This window comes from Equus caballus, chromosome 7 (assembly GCF_041296265.1).
Source record: "Equus caballus isolate H_3958 breed thoroughbred chromosome 7, TB-T2T, whole genome shotgun sequence".
Classification (NCBI taxonomy): domain Eukaryota; kingdom Metazoa; phylum Chordata; class Mammalia; order Perissodactyla; family Equidae; genus Equus; species Equus caballus.
In genome coordinates, this window is record NC_091690.1 from 43,030,766 (window position 1) to 43,056,593 (window position 25,828).

General features: G+C 42.8%; 1 protein-coding gene across 6 annotated transcripts in view; it reads left to right on the forward strand.

The window, feature by feature from the left end:
* LOC100072895 (beta-galactosidase-1-like protein 2) overlaps positions 1 to 25,118 on the forward strand; it is a 47,965-nt gene extending 22,847 nt beyond the window's left edge. For 5 of the 6 annotated variants that reach the window (XM_070273934.1, XM_070273938.1, XM_070273936.1 and 2 more), the window contains 16 exons: positions 2,217 to 2,325; positions 5,072 to 5,164; positions 8,334 to 8,415; positions 9,432 to 9,496; positions 12,974 to 13,058; positions 13,681 to 13,818; positions 14,518 to 14,598; positions 15,239 to 15,345; positions 19,060 to 19,206; positions 21,254 to 21,325; positions 21,834 to 21,921; positions 22,609 to 22,696; positions 23,064 to 23,175; positions 23,896 to 24,012; positions 24,123 to 24,186; positions 24,893 to 25,118. In XM_070273934.1, coding sequence (XP_070130035.1) covers positions 2,217 to 2,325; positions 5,072 to 5,164; positions 8,334 to 8,415; positions 9,432 to 9,496; positions 12,974 to 13,058; positions 13,681 to 13,818; positions 14,518 to 14,598; positions 15,239 to 15,345; positions 19,060 to 19,206; positions 21,254 to 21,325; positions 21,834 to 21,921; positions 22,609 to 22,696; positions 23,064 to 23,175; positions 23,896 to 24,012; positions 24,123 to 24,186; positions 24,893 to 24,900 — 1,456 coding nt within the window. In that variant the 3' untranslated portion in view covers positions 24,901 to 25,118. Of the gene's footprint in view, positions 1 to 2,216; positions 2,326 to 5,071; positions 5,165 to 8,333; positions 8,416 to 9,431; positions 9,497 to 12,973; positions 13,059 to 13,680; positions 13,819 to 14,517; positions 14,599 to 15,238; positions 15,346 to 19,059; positions 19,207 to 21,253; positions 21,326 to 21,833; positions 21,922 to 22,608; positions 22,697 to 22,894; positions 23,176 to 23,895; positions 24,013 to 24,122; positions 24,187 to 24,892 lie in introns of all 6 variants that reach the window. The other variant, XR_011440904.1, reaches the window with a different exon arrangement.
* The last annotated feature ends 710 nt before the right edge of the window (positions 25,119 to 25,828 follow it).

The window sequence follows — 25,828 nt, forward strand, 5'->3', positions numbered from 1 at the left end:
TTTTTCCATTGAATGACATAGAAAATGAATTTTAAAATATTGGGAATTACATAGTATTTGTTTTTTATAAACCTCCACCTTATGGCACCATCATCTCTGTAGTGCCAATGAGGTAAAGTACTTTTTTTAAAAAAATAAAAACTAATGGCTACCACCTTAGCAATATCTTTGTAGGTTCTAGTTTTTTGTGGTGGAAGTCCCAATAGCAAGAAATTGGGTTATCTCTTTCTTTTTTTTTTTTTAAGATTGGCACCTGAGCTAACAACTGTTGCCAATCTTTTCTTTTTTTTTCCTGCTTTGTCTCCCCCCAAATCCCCCCAGTGCATAGTTGTATATCTTAGTTGCAGGTCCTTCTAGTTGTGGCATGTGGGATGCCACCTCAACGTGGCCTGACGAGCGGTGCCATGTCTGCACCTGGGATCCGAACCACTGAAACCCTGGGCCACTGAAGCGGAGCGCGCAAACTTAACCACTCGTCCACGGGGCCGGCCCCTCTTTCCTTTTTTTTAAAGATTTTATTTTTTTCCTTTTTCTCCCCAAAGTCCCCCAGTACATAGTTGTATATTCTTCGTTGTGGGTCCTTCTAGTTGTGGAATGTGGGATGCTGCCTCAGCGTGGTTTGATGAGCAGTGCCATGTCTGTGCCCAGGATTCGAACCAACGAAACACTGGGCCGCCTGCAGTGGAGCGCACAAACTTAAGCACTCGGCCAGGGGGCCAGCCCCCCTCTTTCCTTTTTTTTAAGTATGCTTTTCGGTAAGGAAGATTGGCCCTGAGCTAACATCTGTTGCCAATCTTCCTCTTTTTTCTCTCTCCCCAAAGCCCCAGGACAGACTTATATATCCTAGTTGTAGGTCATTCTAGTTCTTCTCTGGGGGATGCCACCACAGCATGGCTTGATGAGGAGTGCGTACGTCCATGCCCAGGATCTGAACTGACAAACCCAGGCCGTGGAAGCAGAGTGTGCAAACTTAACCACTTGGCCATGAGGCCAGCCCCAGATTCTCTCTCTATTTTTTTTCTTTTTGAGGAAGATTAACCCTGAGCTAACATCTGCTGCCAATCCTCTTTTTGCTGAAGAAGACTGGCTCTGAGCTAACATCCTTGCCCATCTTCCTCTACTTGATATATGGGATGCCTACCACAGCATGGCTTAATGAGTGGTGCATAGGTCCACACCCGGCATTCGAACCAGTGAACCCCGGGCCCCTGAAGTGGATCATGTGAACTTAACCGCTATGCCACCAGGCCAGCCCAGGTTATCTCTTTTTAAAGAGGGTTTTTTTTCCTGTTTTTCTTTTTGCTTCTAATCTTTTTTTTTTTTTTTTTACTGTGGTGAAATACATGTAACATAGAATTTGCCATTTAAAGTGTGCAATTTTGTGGCAATTAAGTACATCAAAAATGTTGAACAACCATCACCACTATCTAGTTCCCGAACTTTTTCATCACCCAAAAAGGAAACCCTATGTCCAGCCACTCCTCCTCACTCCTTCCTCCCAGCCCCTGGCAACCGCAGATTTGCTTTCAGTCTCTATGTATTTGCCTATTCTGTGTATTTCATGTAAATGGAATTGTGCAATACATAACCTTTTGTATCTTTCATCTTTCCCTTAGCATAAGGTTTTCAGGGTTCTTCCATGTTGTAGCATGTACCCGTTCTTCATTCCTTTCTTATGGCCAAAGATTATTTCATTAAAGAGCATTTTTTAAAAGCTTTGGAACAGCTTTATAAAAATCTCACTCCAGACTAGGGGTTGGCAGACTTTCTGTAAAAGGCCAGACAGTAAACATTTTCAGCTTTGAGGGCCACATGTGGTCTCTGCTGTGACTGCTGATGCTGCTGTTGTGGCAGAACACGGGGAGACAGCCGAGAATGCATGGGCGTGGCCGGGTCCCGATAAGACTGTGTTTACAGAAACAGACAGTGGCTCTGATTGGCCTGTGGGCTGCAGTTTGGTGACCCTGCTCTAGACCGTGTCATTGTTATACAACCCTCATTTGTATTCTGAGGAAAGAGGTGGTGGCTAAGGTGCTGAGCAATTTGTAAGTGGAACACAGACTGCTTTTTCTTAAAGATGGGTTAAAATCTCACAATATACTGTTCCAGGGTGGCTGTGCAAATTTGGGCTGTCCATGTTTTCCAGCCTCATATGCTTGAACATTTCTTATTGCTACCTCCCACCCCGAGTCTGAGCCTTGCCTTTTTAATCCTAGCTGGTTACTCCAGGATCCAAAAATGAAGCTGAGAACAACTTACAAGGGCTTCACTAAAGCCGTGAATCGCTATTTTGACATGCTGGTTCCCAGGATAGCACCACTCCAGGTAAAACCCAGTTCCCTATCTCTATGACCCAGGAGGTTTTTAGTATACGTCCCCTGAAATAAAACCATGGTGTCATGCCTACTCATTGTTTAAGTACAAATAGTGTGCCACTCTATTTCTAAAATGGCTGGAAAATGTAAAAAGGACTACATACTAGGTAGACAATGAGCAGAGGAAAAGGACAAATGTATAATATTTGCTAGGTGTCAAGCTTTGCACTAGGCAGTTAATTATCTAGCATATTTCATCCTCACAGTAATCATTTGAAGGAGATTGAATGGAGGCAATGAACAGGCTTGTACATGGCCACGAGACAGCTTCACATAATGTGAATTTACTAGGGACAGAGTTGGTTCCTAACGTTGTGAGTATACAAGAGTTAATCAGGCTCAGGGAAGCCATTAGAACAATTCAGTGACTGAAGAGCAGGAGTCAGTGTGCTATGTGGAGGATTGTAGGGATAGTCCTTTACAGAAATTAGAGCTGTGCTCTCCATTATGGTCACCATAGCCACCCGCAGCTATTCAAACTTAAATTAATTAAAATTAAATAAAATAAAAAATTCAGCTCCTCATTCACACCAGACACATTTAAGTGCTCAGTAGCCACACGTGGATGTATGGCTGCAATCACGGGACATTTTCATCACTGCGGAGAGTTCTCCCAGGCAGGGTTGAACCAGACTGCTCACCCCAAATCAGCACTTCTCAGCCTTGAACCTGCCGGAAAACCAAATAGTCTTCAGAAATTTGCTTGTTGAGCATGAAATCAGGGCCTAAGGAGGTTGGGAGGTTTCAAAAGCATTTTATTGTGTCCTGATGAATCAGCACTTGCAACTGAGTTTCCTTCTTTTAGAACTTTCCATTCTATTTATCATAGGCAGGGTCTCTTGCTTCAGGTAATTCCAGGTACTGTCAACTTCTGACTCTTTCCTCTTTCCTTTTCTGTTCTCTAATCTGCTAGATTCCTCCTTGGATGAATGAGAAGGAGGAAAAGAGAAGCAGGTTTTGATAAAATTTTTCAGTGTTTGTCAGCAGAGGATGAGATTTAAAGGTTTGAGAAACACTCTTTTAGGCTTTGTGTCCTCTTTTCTCCCCTATCAGAGTACGATACAGCCAGTTATTCCTTGCTTGCTAAGTATTCTCCCATTTCAACTCTCCACCCAGAGTTTCTCCTACGTCTTGTTGATCACAGTTTTTGGTGTGCAAACACTTCAGTCACACTTATGCATAGCCCTAGCTGTTGCCCAGATTCTTACTTGCATTGTTGGCATAGAGTTTAATTTTTAGAGGTCAACACTATTTTTTCTTATTTCTACATGCTGGGAGGGGTACCTTGTGGTATGTGTGTGTCTCCAAGAGTAGGTTGAAGAGGTGCAGAAGTGGGCACAACGAAACTTGCCTAGGATGTGGTAGGTGCACAATATGAGGAGAAAACATGACAGCTGCACTGGAGAGAGCTATTAAGATAGGAATAATTGAGCTTGTTAACATAGACAGAAAGGAACCAAGAGGGAGGGAAAATGAGAAGATGTTTGCAAGAGGGCATAATTAAGAGAGCATAAGGCGGTGTGACCCAGCACAAAGTTAGGATTAATAGAGAACCATGAGAGGGGCTGGCCCCATGGCCGAGTGGTTAAGTTTGTGCGCTCCGCTGCAGGCGGCCCAGTGTTTCGTTGGTTCGAATCCTGGGCGCGGACATGGCACTGCTCATCAGACCACGCTGAGGCAGCGTCCCACATGCCACAACTAGAAGGACCCACAACGAAGAATATACAGCTATGTACCGGGAGGCTTTGGGGAGAAAAAGGAAAAAAATAAAATCTTAAAAAAAAAAATAGAGAACCATGAGAAACATCAACTTTTAAGAGGTGGGTAGGGCAAGAGGCACTCACAAAGGAGTCTGAGAAGGAGTGACCAGAGAGGCAGGCCAGAAACTAGGAGAGGACATGTTACAGAAGACAGCAGAAGAGAGGGTCTCAAAAAGGAGAAGATAGCCAAGAGTGTCAAATGTTGCTGAGGGATAGATTAAATTAGGATTAAAATTTACTGTTTGAATTTAGCAAGGAGAAGGTCAATGTTAACAATGAAGGTGGAATGGAAAGAGTAGAAGTGAGATGACAGTGAGTAAAGGAGTAGATGAGAAGATAAGTCAAGAATGAGTGAAGAAATTTTTCACAGTTTGTCTATGAAGGTGAAGAGGGCAAGAGGGTGGTAACTGGAGGTGGAAGTGGTCCGGGCAAGTCATTTTTAACATAGGACTTTGAGTCAATTTAAATGATGGTTGGAAGGGTTTAGTAGAGAAGGAGAAGATACAGAAGACAGAGGAATACTCCAAAGAGCAAAGTTCCTGAGAAGTGGGAAGGAGATGAGATCTAGCACACATGAGGTAAGACAATGCTTAGATAGGATGGGGGCCATTTTGCTAATTTAAGTAGTACTAAGGCAGAAAGGGTGGAAGTGGAGACTTGAAACCTCATGCTTAACCCATTGAACTAGGGGGAAAATGATGGGCGTTAATTAATTAGGGAGTACTAGGAAAGGTAGGATTCTAAGAGCAGTTGACCTTTGGTGACTGCTGACTGTAGAGTGAGAGAAATTGCCTGAACTATAGTTAAATTGGTGTTGAGTTTAATAATATTATTTTTATGGCACTCTAAAAATGTGTATGCAACAGCAAATTGAGAAAATCCAGCCTTTCCCCACTAGTAGCTTCACTGTTAAACTCTCCTCTCCTTGACCTTCAGTACAAAAACGGAGGCCCCATCATTGCTGTGCAGGTCGAGAATGAATATGGTTCATATCATCTGGATAAAAGATACATGTTGTATATTAAAAAGGTTAGTACTCCTTTAATTTTTCTCCATATTTACATACTTCTTTTTTCACTTTGTTAGTTTGCGGAGCAAACATATCCTGAGTAGCTATAGCTTGCATGGTACCATGGGATATGAGGATGAATAAGACCCAGTGTAATTTTCCCCATGCTTTTACCTCCTAGAGAGGGGACTGGGAACTACCTACACAACTCCAATGTGAGGCAAAAGTGATGTCAAAATATTTTTTCTTTCTGTAGATGTCACAGCTCTCTTTTGGTTAGTGTTTGTGTAATACATGCTTTTCTGTCCTTTTCCTTTTAATTTTTCCATATCCATATATTTAAGGTACATACCTTGTAAGCAGTCTATAATTAGAATCTGTTTTTGTTAATCCATTATGAAAATTCTTGTTGTTTAAATGAGGAATTTGGTTTGTTTACATTTAATAAAATTACTGACATTTGCATTTAAATACCATCTTGTTATTTTCTTTCTATTTTTCTTGTTCTATGGTCCTTTTTCTCTTCTTTCTTCTTTTGGATTGAGTATTTTTTATTATTCCATTTTCTCCTCTATTAGCTTGTTATCAGTTTTCACTTTTCTTTTAGAATTGGCCATAGAGACTAAACTATTCATCCTTGAATTATTAATGTCTAATATAAGTTAATATATTTGCCAGTTCCAGGGCAAAGAAAGCACCTGAAAACAGTTTAATTGCATTTTCCTCCCTTCTATCTTAGATACTGTTTTGTTGTCATTTCTTTTAATGCTATATATATTTTAGACCCACAAGACATTATTATTATCATTATTATACAGAGTCATTTAGATTTACCCACATAATTTACTTTTTGTTGCTTTTTCCCCCTCTGCATCTCTGACTTGATCTCTCTTATCATTTTCTTCTGCCTGAAGAGCATCTTTTTGTAGTTTCTTTGTCACAGATATGCTGTTCTTTCACTTTTTGTTTCTCTGAAAATGTGTCTAGTCCACCATCCTTTTGAAAGATATTTTTGCTGTATGTAGAATTCTAGATTGGCAATTATTTTCTTTGAGAATTCTCTGGTATACATTGTTTCTATTAAGAAGTAAAGTATAGATGAGATTATTGTTAAAATGTCATTTTTCTTCTGGATTCTTTTAAGATATTTTTCTTTTATTTTTAGCAATTTTACTAAGATTTGGCTAGGTGTGGGGTTTTTTGACTTATCCTGCTTACACTTTTTGCCCTCATCAATTTGTGGCTTGAAGTCTTTAATCAGTTTTAGAAAATCCTCAGCAATTATCTGCTCCATTTTCTCTCTCCTCTCCTCTGGGACTTCAGTTACAGAAATGTTAGATATTTTCATCATATCCCACATGTCTACCATGCTCTTTTCTGGATAATTTCTTCTGTACTATCTTCTAATTTACTAATTTTCTCTTCAGCTTTGTCTAATTTGATGTTAAACCTGCCCCATTAAGTTCTTAACTTCAGATATTGTAATTTTTAGTTCTTGAATTCTCATTTGATTATTTTCTATAGTTTCCATTTCTTTGCCAAAATTTTCCATTTTTCTTTAATTCCTTGAGCATATTATAGTTATTTCAAAATGTATGTCTAATAGACCTAATATCTGATCTCATATGTCTGTTTCTTTTTTTTCTTCTCCTGGTTTCAGTAAAGTATTCTAATGATTTTTCAATCTAACGTCAGACATTTATTTATGAAAACACTATTGAGATCATTTGAAGCTCTTGATAATCTTTCAGATGGCTTTATTTTTGCTTCTGGAAGGTAATTGCAATAATTTGGAGCTGAGCTTCAGTCCTTATGAGAGCAAGTCTAATTCTTGTTCACTCTTACTCCTGCAGGGCAGCCCTTTGGGTCCCAGCTGAAAGACTAGGGTTTGTCGTGGCCCCTCCACCTTGGCAGTCCCTGAGCTGCAGTTTCTTTCCCCCAGTCTCATAAAGTTCAGTTCTGGGAAATCTGTTCAGCTTCTCAGTCTCAGCTGATGCTTCAGGAGTCAGCCAACAGCTCAAGGGAAAAGCAGTGAGCAATGCTAGGCTCACCTCTCTAACTCCCGGGGAACTCGGCTCCTCAAGTCCTGCCTTCATATATGTCTAGTATCTTCAAATACATTTTTAAAAAATATTTTTGTCCAGCTCGTCTAGTTGTTATTAGAAAGAAGGTTAGTCTGAAACAAAACCACCAACCCTAGAAGTGGAAGCTGTGCTGCGATCCCTGTGAGTAGGATCTGTGAACCTCTCTTTCATTCTCAAGTGTTCTAGTTTAGATGAAAGCTCCGTGGCCACCTACCAGTTGGCCACATTGCTCACTGGGGCCAGAGGCTTGAAACGCTGCTCCTGACAGGACTTGTGGTGGCAGAGGGTGGCCTGGGATTAATGTATGACGTGCTGGCTCCTTTCACTTATTCAATTCATCTCGCAGTCTTCCCTGTTTTTCAAAGAGTGCAACAGAAGCAGACGACCTCCTATACCTAACAAGCATGGGGTTAGCATGGGGGTTATTGCAGGGGCAACTTCACTGTCGGGATGTTCTGATCAAAGGCCCAGGAAGCATACCTTCGGCTTTTCTCAGTACCCATGGCCATTGTCTCAATGTTTTACTCCTCAAGTAGATAAGTTCCTTAGCCTCTTCTCTCTGTCTTTGATTTAGAATCTCCCTAGAGTGACTTTTAAAGTACGGACATTAAAGGCTCTTGTAGCAGTAAGAGTGACCATGGATTGACTAAGCCAAAACTTACCAGAGTTGCCATTGACCAAAGGAAAATCAGCAGTTGTATGTGTGTTCCCAAATCCGTCCTACAATTGGGCGCATGGGGTGTAGTTAATTTGAGTGAAAGTGTGGAGGAGGAGGTTTATCTGAAGCTGTCTGGTATACTGGAGAAAATCCAGGATTTGGGTCCTTAGGGGAAGGCACTGTATTAAGCTGAATGCAAACAGTCCCACTGCCTCTTCCTTTAGGCTTCACGTTGTTATTGTTACTTTGGCCTTGCTGAGTGTGGCTGAGGCAGGAATGATGTTTTTGTTCTAATTTACTAACTTACAGGTAATCAGATGGGATAATTAGACCTTCTTTTCCATTCCTCAGCTTTATTCCAGTATTTTTATTGCCATTGCTTTTTCTAGAGAGAAGCAATCCCATGGCATCAGGGGCAGTCACTTACCTTGCTGAATTTCCCCACAGGCCCTGGTGAAAAGGGGAGTGGATGTGCTGCTCATGACTGCTGATGATGGAGAAGGACTGATAAGAGGCCACTTGGAAAAGGGTACAATTTTGTTTTTGCCCTATTTCCTCTACTACTTGAGTCTGAAACAGACAGGGGTCCTTCTGATGCTTCATCTTTCCCATTTCCCAGGGATGGGGCCCCATGGCCTTTAGGTAAAAGTGGCGGGGCTGAATTAAGGAGCCAGTCCCCACCTTGCTGCTCCACTAGCTTTTACCCTCAGAGCCCCAACAATTCAGAAAACTTACTCTATCCTCTTCAATCTTCGATGGCTAAAGTGGGGCCTGGCTGGAACAGAGTGAAGGCCATCTCTGTCATTGCCAAATGGCCATGACTGGGTAACGGAAAGTGGATACAGTGTCAGAGAAACAGTACTGCCTCGGACCCACCCCAAGAGCTTAGGGGCAAATAATCTAGGAAACAAAGCAGTAGAGAAACATGGGATAGAATTATAGGGAGGAAATGTGGGTCGGTACACAGCAATATGGAGAAAGGAAATGTGCTGACAACTAGTGCCAGAGAACAACACTTTTGGAATTCTTTACCCCAGTCTGCCAGGTGCTTTCTCCTCTGCTGGCCTCCCCCCCGGTCATTTGGTGGCCCCCTTCCTCTTGTGGTGGAAGAGGCAGAACAATATTCAGGGTTAGAAGTCAGGAGACCTATAGTTGAATTTTAGCTCTTGGGTTCTACACCTCTCTGGGCTCAACTTCTTGATTTGGCCTTCATTTATTTGGTAACTAATTAATTAATTAATTATGGTAAATATACCATAATGTGGTATATTTAACTGCCCCGATTCTCTGGGTCATTCATTGCAGATGATAAATGAAGAGATATATTTGGAAGCACTTTGTGAGTGCCTGTGTGCATACAGTTGTAGGATCCTATCTTTATTATTGACCGTAAGCCATGAAGTGGAACGTGAAATATCTGTGAGGGGTATGTGCAGGATATGTCGAGGCCCAGCTCTCCATCCTGGGTCTAGGAGTAAATTTTCTCCCTTGCCTCGCAGTGCTTGGAGCTGGACCTTATGCAGAGTTTCTCCTTTTCCTCCACAGTGATTGCCACTGTCCACATGAAGAATATAAAGAAAGAAACTTATGAAAAGCTCTCTTCAATTCAAGTAAGGACATTTCAGGGATGGGAGACATTTTGATTCTTGCTCATGCCTAGGACCACTTAGCTCATTTGTTGCGGAAATTCTCAGCAGTGATTAGTTCAGTTAAACCTTGCATTTATTATGCCCTTGAAATGCCTGCTCTGGGTGGTTTCAGGTGCAACTAAATCAAATTCACATGCCCACAGTGCTCGGCCCGTGGCCCCTTCAAAGGACACAGGATGAGAAACATAGCCTACTAGCAGGGCAGCATCAGTGGGAGTCCTCACAGTAGGCCAGGGACCTTGCTCCCAGGTGACACCTCAGGTTTCAGGGAATGGGAGCACACACATGAGTGGGAGCCACTCCTGGCAGAGGAGCCTCAAGCTCAGTATAGGAACCAACCAGTATCCTTTATCATAGCTCCATAGGCATAGCTTCCAGGTCTGCTAAGGGGAACTCTTGGTTTCAAGATAGACAGTACTCGGGAAGCTATGGCTCCCATCAGGAATTTTTACATCATTCATAGTCCTCCAGTCCAAAGGCAGTTTCCTAATCAGAGGTCATTTTTACCATAGCAATCTGCCTGATAACGTGGGTAATATTCTACCTTTATCAGGTTTTCAGTGGACCTAAAGTCAATTTGCATGAGCAAAGAGAAAGAATTTTGTTAACCCTTTACTCATAGCCCCATTCACCTTTAACTACTTATGGTCCAATGAGAAACACAAGAAATACAAGTAAGCAACACAAGATAGGAACTGCTAATTGCAGTAAAAGTATTAAGGGGTAACTGGAGGTCAGCGGGTGGCATAGATTTCTATCTCAGAGGAGATCAGTGGTTACTGTTTCATTTTGCACAGAACTGAGCTATATGGTATTAGGAGTAAAAGAAGTATCTGTTAATTACTATCAACATAAAGCAGTGTCTGGAATTCTGAGTTAAATCCCTAATCCTGTCCTCCCACAGTCTGGGACAGCACTAAGATTTAGAGAAGAGTACAAAGGGCTGAGAATCCAGCCGTGTACTGACAGGGCCAACATCAGGAAATGGTGCAAGTAGTACAGAGATGTGCAGGGGTTAGGCTGCGTGCATTCCAAGAGAAGATGAAGAGGGAATATAATTCTTGGGCAACGTAAACACTCAAATGGATGCTAACATCGTGATCATAGTGATGATGTTGGTGATGATGATGATGATGATGATCATGATGAAGGATGAGAAGGAAGAATTGGGGGGCAATAAAACCAGTGGAAAAGGCAACCTATGGAATGGGAGAAAATATTTGCAAGCCATGTCTGATAAGGGGTTAATATCGAAAATATACAAGGAACTCATATAACTCTATAGCAAAAAACCAAATAACCCAATTAAAAAATGAGCAAAGGACCTGAATAGACAATTTGCCAAAGAAGACATACAAATGTCCAACAGGTACATGAAAAGGCACTCAACATCCCTAATTTTGGGGGAAATGCAAATCAAAATCACAGTGAGATACCACCTCACACTTGTTAGGAAAGCTATTTTCAAAAATAAAAGAGAAAACAAATGCTGGTGAGGGTTAGAGAAAAGGGAACCCCTGTGCACTGTTTGTGGGAATGTAAACTGGTACAGCCACTATGGAAAACAGCATAGAGGTTCGTCAAGGAATTAAAAATAGAGCTACCATCTGATCCAGCAATCCCACTTCTGGGTGTATGTGCCAAGGAAATGAAATCAGTATCCTGAAGAGATAGCTGTAATCCCATGTTCATAGCAGCATAACAATCGCGAGTGTATGGAAACAACCTAAGTGTGTGGTGACAGGTGAATGGATAAAGAAAATGTGATGTATATGTGTATATAAAATGGAGTGTACTCAGCCTTAAAAGAGAAGGAAATCTGTCACTTGTGACAACATGGATGAACCTGGAGAGCATTATGCTAAGTGAAATAAACCAGACAGCAAAAGACAGATAACAAATATCATATGGTATTGCTTCTATGTGGAAGGTGAAAAAGGAAAAGGAAACTCATAAAACCGAGAGTAGAAAAGTGGCTGCCAGAGCCTGGGGGGAGTGTGTAGGGGAAACTGGGAGAGGTTGGTAAAAGGATACAAAGTTTCACTTATGAGATAAATAAAGTCTGAGGATCTAATGTATAGTATAGTGACTATAGTTGATGATACTGTATGGTATAATTGAGAAATGTTAAGAGAGTAAAATGTAAATGTTCTTACCAAAAGAAAAAAAAAAAGAACTTGAGAATGAGTCTCACATTAAAGGTAAGATTCATTTGATGGCATCTTTAAAATTTAGGAGTATTTTCATGTGAAAGGGAAATTCTTTGTAGTCCTGGAGAACAGAATTAGTTTCAGTGGGTAAAATGAATAACAAAACATATATTGCCCAATATAAGGATTGTAATTTATAGCAATTTGAATTTTTCAAAAATGGAATGGACTGCCTTGTGTGGCGATGAATCACATGAAAATACAGTGGCCACAGAATGACTGTGTTGAGCTGGCAGTGCCTATCGAGGGGAGAAGTGATGTTCTAGACAACCTCAAAGAAAAAGTCTTTTCTAATGTAAGAATCTATGATTTGGGGATTCTGTGAAGTTGAGAGGAAGGAAGCTGAAGGGGCTTGAACCACATGGCTTCAGTTTCATAAGCCTTAAAGGAATGAGAACATTATTTTTGGAATTCAATAGAATTTTTAAAAAATGTTAAATATGCCAGGCCTGAATGTAAAGAATGCCAGGCAGAAATAAGTGTAAAGATAAGTCAAATCACATGATTTTGTGGTGGATCAAGTTGGCAGTGTTCTTTTTGGCTTTCTTGGAATCATTTGGCAGCTTAGTCCTGAACATGGATGCTACAGGGGGCTACATGTAAGGGCTCCAGAGGGAGATTGTGGTGGCAATGAGAGCACAAATTCAAAGGATGAGTTGACTTTGCAGTGAGAGAAGGAGCCTGATTGAAAAGGCTCACTCCGAGTCCAAGCCTGAGTGGAGAGGCTTGTTTATCCCAATGGCTTGGGAAGGTGAAGGAACTAGACATGACACGAGGATGGCAAAAGAGAAGAGTGAGAGCTGAGAGATGTGGGGGAATTCTGCGATTTGGGAATTCTCGTTTATGAGATTCAACATTTTTTGGCGGTCATTTGTTGAACATTTTTAGTGCTTCCTCTGGGTCAGCCACTTTCTTAATAGATAGACTTCTACTCCGGTCACTCAAGGGAAGGAAGAGAGTCTGTTGTTCTAGAAAGGGAAATGTGGCCATGGCAGTTGATTTTACCAAAGCCTGAGTGAGACGGCCAGTGAAACCACATAAGGAATAATGAGACCAGGAAATGATGTGAGAATGGGAGGGTAGAACTCAGAGAGTTTGTGAGCAGTCAGGGGCTTCTTAGAGTTGTAAAGGGGGTTTGTGAGAACTGGGCCTTACAATTCCCTCCTAAGCAATTCAGGGCTTATAAGTTGCACCAAACTTTATGAAATTGGCCCTTCATTTTCTTCAGGGTCGTAGCCCCATATTGATGATGGTATATACAGCAAACTCTTTGGATGGATGGGGCACTCTCCGCCATACTCTGGATGAAAATGGTGAGTACTCCTTAGTCCCTTTCTTGGGAGAATAGATGATACAGATGGCACTGGCCTGTTTTTTTCTGCTCAGTAGAGTACTTGAGATTTAGGGGACAAGGCCACAGATCTTATAGCTTCGTAGGTATCAATGTGATGAAGTAGACACCTTACGTCTACATCTGTGCAGGTAAAATGACAGCATAGAATGGGCCCCCCAGAGGTCATTGTAACTGAAGTTGAAATTTTAGCAGAGTTTCCATTCTTATTACATGTTATTGAGGCTGTTAAAGTAATTAGAGTGAGTTGTTCTGACAGATGGAGCAATTCAATGGAAGTATGTTGGGTGGAAGTAGAATATTGTCTGGTCCCAGATTGTCTGCCATGTTCTTCCTGGAGAATTGATGAAGATCATTCAAATGTGGTTTGAAGGTTAACGTTCCTGGTGCCGTGCTTTCAGATCAGTCACTGTGAGAAGTTACTAAGTGCTTCAGAAACACTGGGCTGGACCTACTTTTACCTAAGACAAAGATGCGCAAACAGATGTTGAATATACAGTTTGAAAAATCCCCCAAGGGGCTATTAATTCTCTCAAATTTTAGTTCTCTTCCCCATTTCTCCTTTTCTTTCTCCCTATATGCAGTGTTAATGAAAGACGTGCGTGAAATGTTCAACTTGAGGTTCTCCCTCAACTTCTATATGTTCCATGGTGGCACCAACTTTGGCTTCATGGGTGGAGCTGCATCTTTACAGAATTATCTCCCTACGGTCACCAGCTATGGCAAGTACTTCTCCCCAAAGTTGCCTCCAACCTAGGCCACCCACCGTTTGAGACTGGATCTTCCCAGGGTGGGCCTCTGAGAACGGTCTCTGGAACTGTTCCTCTGTTTTGCCTTTAACGGATGCTGGGAATTGAGGGTTTGATATTTGTTCTTTTGACAGTACTAGAATTTATCCACCACTAGAATCTAGGCTGTGTGAGACTTTACAAGTAGAGAAATCAGTAGCTTAATCTTGTCTATCCACTGTGCAGACCCTTGCTCTTAGAGATTCACTGCAAAACCCATTACTTTGGATCTCTTACTAGCATCAGGGTATTCGTTAACAGGTTTTCCCCAGTCTCCAACTCTACTAAGAAACCAAGTGAAAAGTCAATGATGAAAGAAAGAGAGGAGTTCATTTAGAAGTTGAATAGGAAGGAGAAGCCTCTGGAGTAAACAGCTCTGGGCTCTCACCCAGGGCTTCTTAGATATCCAGGGATTGGTGCTATTTGCCTCCAATAGAAAACATGGAGAGCATGGCAGATGTCTCTTGATTTGGACTAACTGGGACTTGGCATTTTCTTGTCTAATGCCAAAAGTTTTTCCTCCCAAAGCTGCTGTATTAAGGATCCTTTTGCTCAGTACTAAGCTCTCATCTCTTCCCTTGCTGAAGCTGGGGCTTTCTTGGGGAAAGTGACAAATTTCTTTATATTTTTCAGATTATGGGGCACTGCTGACAGAGGACGGAGACTATACACCTGAGTATATTTCATTTCAAGAGTTGTTTAGCTCTGTTATAGGTACCCAGCAACAACCTCAAACTGCATGATAACTCAGCCCCTCAAGTGGTCTCTGTCCTGTGAAGAGGGGGGTGAGGGAATGGATAGAGATGTTCTTTTGGGGAGATGTCCAGCTTGCTTAGTTTATTTGATCATAAGGCACTGGGGATTCAAATACACTCAAGATTCAGGGCCCACCCTCTAGGTGCCCAACATCTAGGGCCATGTAGCTTAGTCTTGGCTGTGCATCAGAATCCTCTGGGGAACTTCTAAAAACCAGAGGTGCCAGGCCCTTCCCGGAGGTGTTAGATAATTATGTCTTTGTGAAATGGGAGAAGGGGGCAGAATCTGAGCATGTGTATTTTCCTGTTAGATGTTAGGAGATTCTGATGAGCAGCCAGGGTTGAGAACTACTGGTCCAGAAGGATTGATGTGCCACTTCCTTTTCCAGGACAGCAGGGCAGCTTGCCTGGGAGCCTATAGATATGAGAGGAATCCCACGCAATTATTGCCTGCCTTATGACTTCCTGGAATTAGGAAGCCATGCTCTGTGGCTGGGCCCTTCATTCTTTGTGGCTTTGGGATAGCCGAGTACATTGTGTCCTTGAATGGGGATGGGAGAGGACCTTGGAATGGCCCAACCTCCTGTTTTTCATTGCAGAGATTCCCAAGCTCTCCAGAGAAGATGCTAGACCTAAGGCTGTATATAAGTCAGTGACAACAGCATACTACATGTCACTGTGGGACATCCTGACCTACCTGGACGAGGTAAGCATTTCCTGGGCATAGAAGCATGGGATAGTTTCTGGACAGAAGAGAGAGGAGGGAAAGAACAGGGAGTAAATTATTGAGGCACAGAAAGCAATCCTTAGCAGTTTTAGTTCCTTCTCCTACTTTTACAATTCAGAATAAGAAACCTAGAATAAGACAATTTGAATTTGAAGAAACAGTGTAAACATTGCAGGATCCTGGGAACATTTCATTTCACAGCCTAGCTGAGAAGAGATCCCTGTCTTCTGAAGATGGTTAGGATGACGGTACACTGGCTGGATCTAGGGCAATCATTTTTAAACTTCTATTTTAGTAGAGGGACTCTTTCTTCAAACTCACTGCAGAGTTCAATACATAAAGCGTGTGCTAGTGAAATCAGGGGTGGTAGTTCTGAGGCTCTGTCCTTTCATCCTCCCTAAGGGTCAGCCATCCCTTCTCTAGGATGATCCATGTGCCACTTCTGACTTACTCCTAGGATTTGAAGGAGCACAGTTTGAAAACCACTGGTCTAGAGGAAAACCTGCGTAGTTATTCATACAACACTTACTAAATATTAATGTTTGAGGAATTGCGTTATCAAGATGTTGTTTCAGGGAACTTTCAGTCATTGGGTAGGAAAGGGGAGTAGATCAGAGATTGGAAGGTTATAGGTTTTGTGGTAGAGGAGTGACAGCAGCACAGCATTGTCAAGGGGACCCAGTGCTGGTTAAAGAACACAAGTCTGAAGTCAGACTGGGTTTGAATCCTTGCTCCAATATTTCACTTAGGCAGGTCATTTAACCTCTTCTACCTAAGCTTCCTCATCTGTAAAATGAAGCTAATAATTTCACTTACCTCATAGGATTGTGTGGATTGAACAGTTAATATTTGTATCTGGCACTTAGGAAGCGCTACATGTGTGCCAGCTGCTGTTGTTATTGTAGGCATGTGTTCAGAATGCTGGGCAATCACAGGATCCAAGATTATATCCCAGTCGAGGTGATTTTGAGATCCAAAGGATGAATGGGAGCTAACACGATGACAGCAGGGCAGAGTGGGAGACGGAAAGCAGTTTGAGGTACAGTGGACACCATGTGTAAAGTCTTGGAAGAAACTGCATGTTTGGGGAACTGCAAATAGGACTGGAGTGAAAAGTCTATGTAGGAGAGTGGCGCATAGGGATCCAGGTACCATATATTGGAGTTCCTTTGTGGTTTTGTTTCTAACTTTTCCTCGTGGAATTTTGAAAACATAAACAAAAGCAGAGAAAATAGTGGTGAACTCCCATGTGCTCATCACCCTGGCTCAGCTTGATCAATATGTGGCTAATCTTGTTTCGTTTATATGCTTATTCTCCCTCCCCCGACTCATTACAAGATTATTTTAAAGCAGATCCTAAACATCATGTATTTCAGCTGTAAATAGTTCAATATGTATCTCAAAACATAAAGATCCTTTTTTAAAAACGCAACTACAAAATCATTATCACCCTTAATAGTAGTAATGATGATGATCATGCTAGTAATAATAATAATCCCTTAAAGTCAGTGATTTCCTGAGAAATATTTAGCAACTGGCTCTCTGGAAGAAAAAACTCTGATTAGTAGTGTTCGCCAGTTCCTGTGGTGTACATACTCCTGTCGTGGCTAATTTCAAGCTACTAACATGAGGACACTGAATACAGACTTGGGGAAAGATGTGCACGGTTGGCTCTTTTAATCTAGTACAAACCAGCTATAGCACACCACCACATAAAATCATAAAATATCCAGTGTTCAAATTTTCTCAATCATGTCATAATTTTTTTTTTTTAGCATTGGTTTGTTAATAACAGGATCCAACTTAGGTCAATCACACATTGCATTTAGTCGATATGTCTCTTTTAATCTAAAGACTTTTTCACCTTTTAATTACATTTATTTGTTGAAGAAGCTGGATTATTTGATCTATAGAATTCCCTACATTCTGAGCTTTGCTGTTTAGATCCTCATGTGTCTGGTAACATGTCTTGATAGTGCCTGCATTTTCTGTAAACTGATGGTTAGATCTAGATGCTTGATGAGAGTTAAGTTCAGTGTTTTTTTTTTTTAATTGTTTGCAAGTGGAGCTTATTGTTTGCATAGGTGGAGCTATTACACTTCTTATGCATTATATCTTAGGCACATAATGGCTGGTTGTTTCTGTTTTCATAATTGATCAGTGGGTTCAGGTATTGTTAGTCCAATCTGTTCATTATTAATTTTCCCATCAGCCTTTTACCTAATGATTTCTGCAGCCATCAATGATTATTACCTATATCCAATACTTCTTTAAGGCTTTTAAAATGGTATCATTCTAATTCTATAATTCCTTCTGCATTTATTCATTTGAATTCTTCTACATAGAGGAACTGTTCTTCGCCAGTAGATTTGGTACCTTGATGTATAGTTTGTACAGAAAAGTCAGGATAAAAGTTCAAGTATTTTGTCAGGATAGTGAATTTATTCCTGGATATCCTCCAAAGATGGCCAATGAGTTGTTTTGTTGTTGTTGCTCTTTGATTATAAACTCACAAACTTTCAACATGTCTAATATGTTTCTACCCCACTATTGTCATTCTTTTTGGTGTTCAAATTGTCCCATCTTATACCAGCAGCAGGAGATCCTTTCAGTCAGCTCCTGTGTCCTTTTGACATGGCTCCATTAGCTTTTGATGTCTTCTTTGCTTTTTGGTTCCCAGGGTGTTTCAGGCTATTTGGCTCCACAGATTTGGAATCATCCATTTCTCCAAGGAGTTCTGAAGGGCCATGTTTTTACACTAAGAAATTTGAACATTTCTCTGAAAGTTATGGGTGGCCATTTTAAAGCAGGGCTGGGAATCAGATGACCAGCTTTGCAATCAGAAGGATTTCTTTGGTAGCTCTGTGGGGAATGGATTATCTTGGGACCATGCTAGAGCACTGGAACCAAATAGAAGTGTACTGAAGTTGAGCTTAGATAGTGGGAAGGAAGGAGAAGGATTAGTGAAACAGATATTTAGAGTCAGGCTCTAATGGAGGTGGTGACTGGTTGATGGGGGATGTTCAGGAAGAGGAAGAGAGAGAAGACATTATCCATGCTTTTTACCTTTTTGACTGGATGGTTGGTATTGCTGTTTTGAAAAGAAAAAGAGTAGGATGGGCAAGTTGTGGTAAATACCATTTGGGAGATATGGCATTAGAAATGTCTATGAACCTTCAGATGGAGAAGTCCAGTGGACTTGAGGGTAGACAGACATGGAGTGCTAGATGAGCAGATTCATGAATAATCATGGTCAGTTATATCATGGGTTAGGATGGGTTCTCTTAGATAGTGTATAAAGGGAAAAGAAGAGAAGGCCAATGATAGACAGAATCTGGCACACTTGGGTTGGGATTCCTAAAATCAGGAGTCTAGTCCAGGCTTCATTGTGAATTGATGAGCAAGTTCAACAAATGATTCCCCTTTTTTGACTTCAGCTTTTCCAGCTGAAAAATAAGAATACACCACTAGTTAGCACACACAGAGAAATATGAGGCTGGTTTGGAAAACAAAAAGGGCAATTTATATGTGACACTTAAGCATGTTTGTCATTACTTATTCCTTTTTTGTACTTCTGTCCCCAAGACTCTGGGGGCCATTTATTTGGAGAAGTGGGCCTTCAGTGGGGGTTTCTAAAGTTTTTTTCTCCAGTCTGAACCTTCGGCCTGGTTTTTGCTCATGTTTCTTCCACAGCCCGTCAGGTCTGCCAAGCCAATCTGCATGGAGAAGCTGTCTGTGAACCAAGGGAGTGGTCAGTCCTATGGGTACATACTTTATGAGACTGTCATCACCACTGGAGGCCTCCTCGCCTCAAGGGGTCATGTTCAAGATCGGGGTCAGGTATGGGACAATGGATGGGTCTCAGTGGCACTTCTCTGCTGGTAAGACCCAGTGGTGTTGCTGAGGTGAATGTCTAACTAATAGTCAAATCTCTTTTTGAGCTTCAAAAACTCATCACGGTTTCTTCACCTCCGTCCCTTCAATGACGCGTTTTCTACGTGAGCTACTGCTCTCATCGGTATAAGGTGTGTAACCATCCTTGGGGAGGGCACTCACTGAACCCTTGTGGGAGTTGATAGTGTTTTTTAAGGAGACTTGGGAAGAGCTTCAGAAGTCCCTGTACTTATTGTATAGCCATCCCTAACACTTACGTAGCACATTACAGTTGGCTCTTCTCGTTTAATTCTCAAAACACCCATCTAAGACATTTATTACAAATGAGGAAACCTCAGAGATGTTAAATGACTTTCAAAGGATCTTTGACTAGAAAGTACCAGAGCAGGGGTTAAAGACTTGATCATCTCACTCCACGTTAAAAAGCTGTTTTCTCCAGGTCTTGATGAAATTTCCTTGCTCTTTCTACTCTCTTTGCTGTCTGTATCACTATCTAAGGCTTCAAATACTCCTTTGTGACTCCAACACTCCCCTACCCCTCGTTAGCTGCAGACACCTATTACTTGCTGCACACTGAATTTTTGTTTTCACTAAGATGTATGTTCCATTGGCTTCTCAAACTCATTATGTCGAAAGCAAATTCATTAGCTTCCTAAATAAACTTCACCCTATATTCCTCCCATCAGCTCATGGACCATAGCCTCCCACCTGAAAATGCTGCTGCCGTCCCTCCCCTCCCCCTCTCTTCACACCTTACTTTCACCAGGCCCCTGTGTGGCACAACGTTACTCAACTGATCTTTGAAAATCCGTGCTGTTGTTGCCTTGTAATTGTCTCTGTTTCTTGCTTCTGCTATTGTTAGAACCTCATAACTGATCGTCCTGTTTCAGAGAGCTCATCTCTGTCCTCTTCCTCACTGAAGCCCTCCCTCATAGTGCCACCAGAGTTTTCTTTCCAACATAGAGATCGCAACATTGCCACTTCTGCACTGAAAATCTCCCATTGATTTCCCTAGTCACTAGCATCGTGTCTGTGAAATAGCCTGGATTCTGCTGTTGGTTAGGACTTGTTATTGCCTTCTCTGTGCTTCCACAGCAGTCTGTCTGCAGTTCCACATTAGCTATTGTGGAGTGTCCTAATGATTTCTTGGTGTAACTCTGAGTTCCTCAGTGGTGGGAGTTGTGTTTTAACCTTGGTGGCCCCTTCCCCGAGGAAATATTTAGTTATTCAGTAAGTGTTCAATAAATGATTGTAGAGTGTATAAAACTTGTAATTAGACTCTACTAAGCTTAAAATGTGAATTATGTGTGCTGTATAATATTAACATTTGTGTGTTTCTAATACTTGTGACTTTTAATTTTTATAGTTTCCTAGTCAAATTTTATTTGAAAAATTGTGCTCTAACTCAATCTAAGGGGCAAGTTATGTCTTATTCTCTGGTCCTGCATGGCTAGAGCAGAGTCTTCTGGGTGGCTTAATCTGGGGCTGAAGCAATATAGTAGGTAATAGAAAAGAAATGGATTTACTTTCAGGACATCCCTAAAATCAGATGTAGTGGTGGCAGCAGCCTTTCCAGGTAAGAGTCTGGGACACCCTGGCAGACTGGACTCACTAGGGAGATGAGCTCCCAGGGTGAGGTGCGCAGGTTCCTGCTGCGCCTAGAGCCCCCACCTCCCCTTTGGCCATCATTTCTTTCACAATATTTGTTCATTCTCTACCTTCTTTCCTCATTCCATGTAGGTCTTTTAAATTTCTTTCTTTCCTTTCTTGCCCTACAGTGGAGCCAGGGCCCAGATTTAGTATCAGGACCCCATTCTCCTATGTGTCATGACTGTACTGCTGTAAACGTGCTCTGTTTTTCTGAACATGGCCACCTTGTTCTGGGAGACAGAGCTAGTCATTGCTTTAGAATTTGCTCTCCTTTGCTTTTCCAAGGCCCGTCTTCCTCCTTTCCTTATGAGGACCTAATAGTGCTTTTCTCTTTCTTTGGCAGGTGTTTTTGGAAGAGAAGTATATAGGAATCCTGGATCATTCCACTAATCAGCTGACTATTCCCAAGGAAAAAGTATATAATCCAGTGTTAATGGACTAATAGTTCTAGTGCCTACCTAGGCCTAGGCTCAATTGTAAGCGTGGCCTGGCCCTGGGATGGCCTGTTTTCTCTTCCACTGTCCTTTGGATTGCTCCCCGTATAGGAGCCCAACAGGGATGAGGGAGAGCTGTGTTTCTTTGAGGTACAGGTATATATGCTTTGAGTGAGCAGAACTTTTCCGTGTTGGATATTTTCTGCTCAAAAAATTCTAGGTTGGTCACCACCCTCAATAGAGTCTCTGGTAAAATGTTCAAGTGACTATTTCCTGCAAGGGCTGGCACAGGAGGGTGGGGGCAGGGCTCAGTAGGAGGAACAGGAGCCCAAGGGTTGACTTGACCCAGAGCTGGCGGTCTGCAGGGTTCGGAGGTTTGCTCTCTGTCATCACCCTGCTTATGGCCTCCTCTTAGTTTCATGGGAGGCCTAAGGGGTCTACAGAAGAGTGCCTGAGTGGTCCGCACTCTGGCTGGTCTGTCTTGGACAGGGCCAGAAGGATTACCTGACATTGAGGATCCTGGTGGAGAATCAAGGCCGACTCGCCTATGGGCAGGATATCAATAAGGAGAGAAAAGGTGGGCACCAGAATGGAGAAGCTTGAGACCTTGAGGCACCAAATTCCTATTGCTCTCAGCTATGGCCAGGCATACAGTGTGGAAGAAAGTGGGATCTCTCAGCCAGTGAGACATCCTTGTGTAGAAACTGTGGCAAGGTCTTGCTTCGATAGGAAAGGATGATGATGTCCTTTCTCCTAGGTTCCCCCGAATTGATGTGTTTTCTAAGTATCATGCCAGCACACCTTTTGCCCTCTTCTGGGTGGGTTTTGAAGAAACCTGTAAAAATGCCCTTGGAAAATAAAATGGTTCGAGTCTCTTCCTAGGAACGTTGGTTTTCCTTCTCTGGAGCCCAGTGCCTGCATCTTGGCTTCACCCTGGGCTCCTAGGCACAGTCACATACCTTCCTTCTCCTACTCTAGGTGCTCCGTCCTACCTGAGAGTTACAGCTAGCCTGAGCTGCCATGCTGGCAAGACCTGGCAGGAGTTGCAGGGACTTCTGCATTGTTAATGTGCAAGCTGTAGGCACAACTCTAAGAGGTGTACATGGACACTCAGAAGGAAGAATCCGTGTAGGATTTTGCAGAAACTTTCCATCCTATGAGTCCAGGAAAATATCCTTCTTCAGGGGGAGCCCTGGCCACAGCCTGTTCACATCTCTGCATTCTTCTCACCACCTTCATGCTCCCTTTCTTCCCTCTTCTGCAGGTTTAACTGGGGATATCTATCTGAACAATTCTCCATTAAGAAACTTTAAAATCTACAGCCTGGAGATGAACCCTAAATTCCTAAAAAGGTGGGTGCCACACCATTGATTCAAGGTGATTTATCAAAGATGGTAAGCATTTAGAGATGGAAAGCAGCTCAGAGACCATCCAGAGTAACCCCCTTGGTTTTCAAATAAGAGAGATCGTGATCCAGAATGTTGAAGGAAATAATCCCAAGTTTCCTGGTTGTTTGGGGCAGAGCAGTGACCTTCCCTTCGTTCTCCCAGCTCCTGGTCTGCTGTTTCATTTCCTGTATCATTGCATCCTGAAAGGCATATGTCTGTGCTACAGAAAGGATACTGGCCTTGGGCAGAGAAGAGACTTACCTCAAAAGTCACAACTGACACATTATAAAGAAGGGCATGACCTTCCCACTGGTGCTTGACTCTCTCTTAGGGGCCTTCCTAAAATCTGGAAACCAGTGATTCACAAACTTCAGGGCCCTGCCTTCTTCCTCGGCATCCTGAGAGTTGGTAATTACCCCAAAGACACCTTCATAAAACTTGAGGTTAGTGCTGTTTCTCCTCTGTCTGTGTCCCCCCACAACTTCTCATCCCATAGAAACTTTGTGAAAAAGCTCTCTGGTGCATGGGCCCTGCCCTGTGTAAGGAAATCTAAGCTCCTGGGGACCTCGACCACTCCACAGCTGTCTGGGAGGCGGCCCCTTCCCTTGTGTTGACTAGGGTCGGGGGGTGGAAGCTAAACAAGCGTGACATGGATGTGAGTGGTGTGTTCTGGTGGGGACAGCTGTAGAATCACTGCACAGGGAATTTAGTGAACATGGCCCACTAGTCTCCAGCCATAATCCAAGACATTGAGACCCTCAATCCCCCAGGAACTCACCGTCTAGCCTGTGGTGGGGTGTTGTAGGTGAGATTCTGATTATTGCCACACCTGAAATTCTGTATGTTTTGGACCCAGCATGTTTTGCTGAATTCCTGATGGTATATGGAATGCCCTTCCCTGATTGGGGCAGATACTGGGAGATGAGTTTTGAATCAGCGCCTTCCTTCTTGGGGCTTGGATGTTGAGCCAACCCCAGGCCAGGGGCAGTAGCACAGAACTCTCCAGGTCATCTCCCATCTAGGGTTGCAGTTGGTAATCCGTCCTGTCTGAGTGTGTCTATGACTATGATCTGGTGTGTTTATGGGGTGTGTGTTTATCTTAACCCCTTGCATCTGTGCATGTAGAACTCAAATCCTGAATCCACCATTCCAACCTTTTTCAGGACTGGACAAAAGGAGTAATATTCATCAATGGACAAAACCTGGGACGCTACTGGAATATAGGTCCCCAGGAGACCTTTTACCTTCCAGGACCCTGGCTTCAACCTGGGTCAAATGAGGTGAACTACCCCCACCTTACCTCCCACCTGCCAGCCCACTCTGCCTGGACTCTGCCTTGCCTCAGAGGCAGAACTTGAATCTCACATCCACCTCACCTTCTTCTTGGCAGATCATCGTGTTTGAGGAATTTAAATCTGGCACAAAGATCCAGTTCACAAACATGTCTCATCTAGGTACAGTATTCTGGAGGGTAATTTGCAGCATCTGGGACAATAGTGTGGTTCTTTCTAGTTGTGATAGAGAGAAAGAAGGCGGAACGTGCACCATCTCCCAGGAACCTGAACCCTTCCTCACTGCCCTTGCATGAGAGCCAGATTTCCTCTTCTACTTGTCACAGCTCCACTCATCCCCTCATCCCCTCCCATTTTACGATGACCTAAATAGTCCACTCCTGTAACAGCCCTAACCCAACTCCCTCAGCCTCCCTTCCTTCCATACATTCCACTGTGCCTCTGGATCCCTATCTCATTGCAAACCAAGGTCCTAACATCCTCCAATTCTTAGCTTTTCTGGAACTTATCATGTTTCCTAATGCTTTTTCTCGTGATGCCATGTTTGACAATTCCAAGGCACTTTTTGTAGCACCCTTTCTCAGGTTGCCATGGGCAGGGGATTCATGGCGCAGTCACAACAGGTGGAAGTGTTGCAGACTCTCTGTGCCTGCCCGTGGTGGATGTCTGGTGTCTGTGTGCTCAGACTCCCTTGCTCCTTTGTTGGTAGCGGGATCCAGATATCCTTTTGGAGAATCACCCACGCTCCCTTCATTAGAGTCTCTAGGGACTCAAAATCCATCTGCCCTTCCTCCCCACCTGCAACTGTCCCTCAGTCCCAGGAGTGGGCCTGTGATGTACGATATACCACCCAGACTTTCTTTTCCAGGATATTGAATCCAGAGTGCCGTGACATAAAGTAGGGAATTGATTGAGCTGAGTCATTTCAACAATGGGGCCGTGAGTAACCTTCCAGTCCTGGCACCCTAGGTCGCTGGAACTACCCTCGCTTCCCCATTTCTCCCAAGCCCCGCTCGGGGTCTACCATCCACTTCCCAATCCATCAGTACGTTCCTCTTTTGGCATAAGTTAGTAAAATAAACCTACTTAATGTGTACCCTTTGTCATATTGCTACAATAAAAGCTGTTTGACCACCAAATAAAATGTTGAAAAAAATGAGAAGATGCTCAGAGTACTTGACCCCACAAATGTAAATCTGAAGCAAAAGTGATCTTTCCAAGAAGTCCAATAAAATATGAAAGTTAATGCAGGAAAATATAGGCAGTTCATATACATGCTTTGTGTTTTCAGTGTCAAAAAAAGTGCTTTCCTTTTATTCCCCAATTCTTGTTCTATACCTCTGCTTTTTCATACTCAGGTAAAAACCCAGCTTCGAGACTTATGCCAGCCAACTGCTTCATCAGGTGCCTCTCCTTATCGCCTTACCATTCTTTCCCCACCTCCTGGTTATCACCTTTGGCACCTGATTCCCAGGTCTTCTTGATTCCCTGTTCTACTCCTAGTCCTCCTAGGAGTGGCTGCAAGCCTTCTGAGCCATAGCAAAGAGCAGAGAGAGCTGTGTAAGTGCCTGGAGTGCATCAAGTTGGTGGCACAGCTTGGGCTGGCAGAGGGGAGATCGATGGAGCTTTGCTGTTTCAAGCCACTGCAAATTCCAGTGCAGTATAACCAGGCCTGGGGTTAGCTGACAGGCTTCTGAGGAGCTTGAAAGAGTGGGTCACCCCAGAGGTGAGTCGGCAGTGCGTCGAGGGCTGCTGAGGGGACTTCCAAGCCAAGACCTAAAGGAATCACAGCCAGACGTCAGAG